General features: G+C 36.7%; 1 protein-coding gene across 1 annotated transcript in view; it reads left to right on the top strand.

Annotated features, from left to right (window-relative positions):
- LOC105500632 (zinc finger protein 138-like) overlaps positions 1-1,783 on the top strand; it is a 27,615-nt gene that overhangs the window by 3,521 nt on the left and 22,311 nt on the right. The window contains exons 3-4 of the mRNA XM_011926216.1: positions 1,039-1,105; positions 1,377-1,503. Of these exons, the coding sequence (XP_011781606.1) occupies positions 1,039-1,105; positions 1,377-1,503 (194 nt within the window). The remainder of the gene's footprint in view (positions 1-1,038; positions 1,106-1,376; positions 1,504-1,783) is intronic.

Genomic DNA, 1,783 nt, shown 5'->3' with positions numbered 1-1,783 from the left:
CCATAATTCACAAGATTATCAACTATTTGTCCTTTATTGTACATTTCAGACACAGTATTGTAATTATTTTTTCACAAAGCATTGGATGGCACTTTATAAAATATTTGTTCTCTGTCTGTAAACATTTCATAGGAAAGCAGAGAACAGGGCAACAAATATGTAAAATGTTCCCTTTATGGCTGTTGAACATGGGAAGGTGTGGATAATCAAGATTCCTATTGGGGAAGTGCTGGAGTCCTTGTATATTAGTAAAGAAGGAGAATATATACTGTTTTGGTTCCATCTGTGTTTTTCATCAGCTCTGTGCAGAAGAGGATTAAGAAAATACACATTTGAACAGAATGGCATTTATTGCCCAGATTAATTCAGAAAATTCTAAGAGAAATAAGTAAGTTGGAGATACTTGATCTCTAGGATGCTAAGTAAAGACTATTTAAATACACGATTAGAGATTACAGAACATGGGAGCTATCTGTAGCTTGGACTTTTCATACAGCTGATGTCTTTTGATGATTAGATTGAGATCATTGCTTACCTTTCTGGGGGACCAGTATCACAGCAGTGGTGATGCGTCCTCTGCCTCAGCACACAATAAAAGCCTGTCCTGTTATAGTTGGTGTTAATTTCATTCACTTGGCTAAGGAGCTCTCTGACCGATTTTTCTGCTATAGAATTAATTATCGTTCCCTCTATTATTTAGTACCTTGGGGGCACTTACCAGCTGAGGTGCGTAAACCATCACATTTAATTTGGAAGCTCCCCTGTCTTCTTTGATTCTCTTTACATGTATCTTTCTTTGGAAAATGAAGGCTCTCATTGTTTACCGGTCAGAAAAACTGGGATAATCCCAGGCTCTGCCACTGACTGGGTGTTTAACACAACATTCTTCTTAGGCCAGAAACGTTAGCATCACTGGTGAGCTTGTTAGAAACTCAGAAACTCAGGCTTTATCCCAGATCTCCTGAAACAAAATCTGCATAATCAGATCTTCAGTTTATTGTTGTGCATATTAAAATTTGAGCAGTACCCTCTGTTTAGCCATGACTTTTTCATCGAAAAAAACATACAACTTACTCTGTATGATGTAAATATAGTCCTCAAAAATGTATGTCTGTGTTCATGCTCTTAATGTTATATTTTATTATATGGAAAAGTATACACTGATACACTGATGTTAGAGATCTTATTCCATCCTCTTTCCTCCAGGAGAGAATATTTCTGTGTTGAAAAGTATTTTATTAGGTGACTCTAGGCAATCACACAAGTCGCAATCAGTCCTCTTCACTCTTTTCATCTTGAGTCAAATTAAGAATTATGCCTGTGGCCACTTGATAAACATGTGTTTATGTACATTTTTTTGTGTTTGTTTTTTTCAGAGACTCTTGACATTCAGGGATGTGGCCATAGAATTCTCTGTGGAGGAGTGGCAATGTCTGGACACTGCTCAGCAGAATTTGTATAGGAATGTGATGTTAGAGAACTACAGAAACCTGGTCTCCCTGGGTGAGGATAATTTCAATACACTTTTCCTAATAAACCACAAGGGTTTCATTTCCGTCCTTTGTAGAATGATTTTTGTAGTTTCTGCTTTCCATGAATATATTTTAGATTCCTTCTTTCAAGACCATCTTGGAGATTTGTTGTTGTAGAAGAGAAATTCTTGAAGATGTTCCATCTTTACCTGAACTTTCCCCTTTCCTGAGCTGATCTGTGTTTTTAATTATAGATAAGTGGTAATTCCAGAAGTTTGGTGGCTTAAAATATTGTTGCCCACACCTGAAAA

The sequence above is a fragment of the Colobus angolensis genome, unplaced genomic scaffold (genome assembly GCF_000951035.1).
Source record: "Colobus angolensis palliatus isolate OR3802 unplaced genomic scaffold, Cang.pa_1.0 Scaffold674, whole genome shotgun sequence".
NCBI lineage: Eukaryota > Metazoa > Chordata > Mammalia > Primates > Cercopithecidae > Colobus > Colobus angolensis.
Note: the sequence above shows the minus strand (reverse complement) of the source record. Positions and strands in the feature narration are given on the sequence as shown.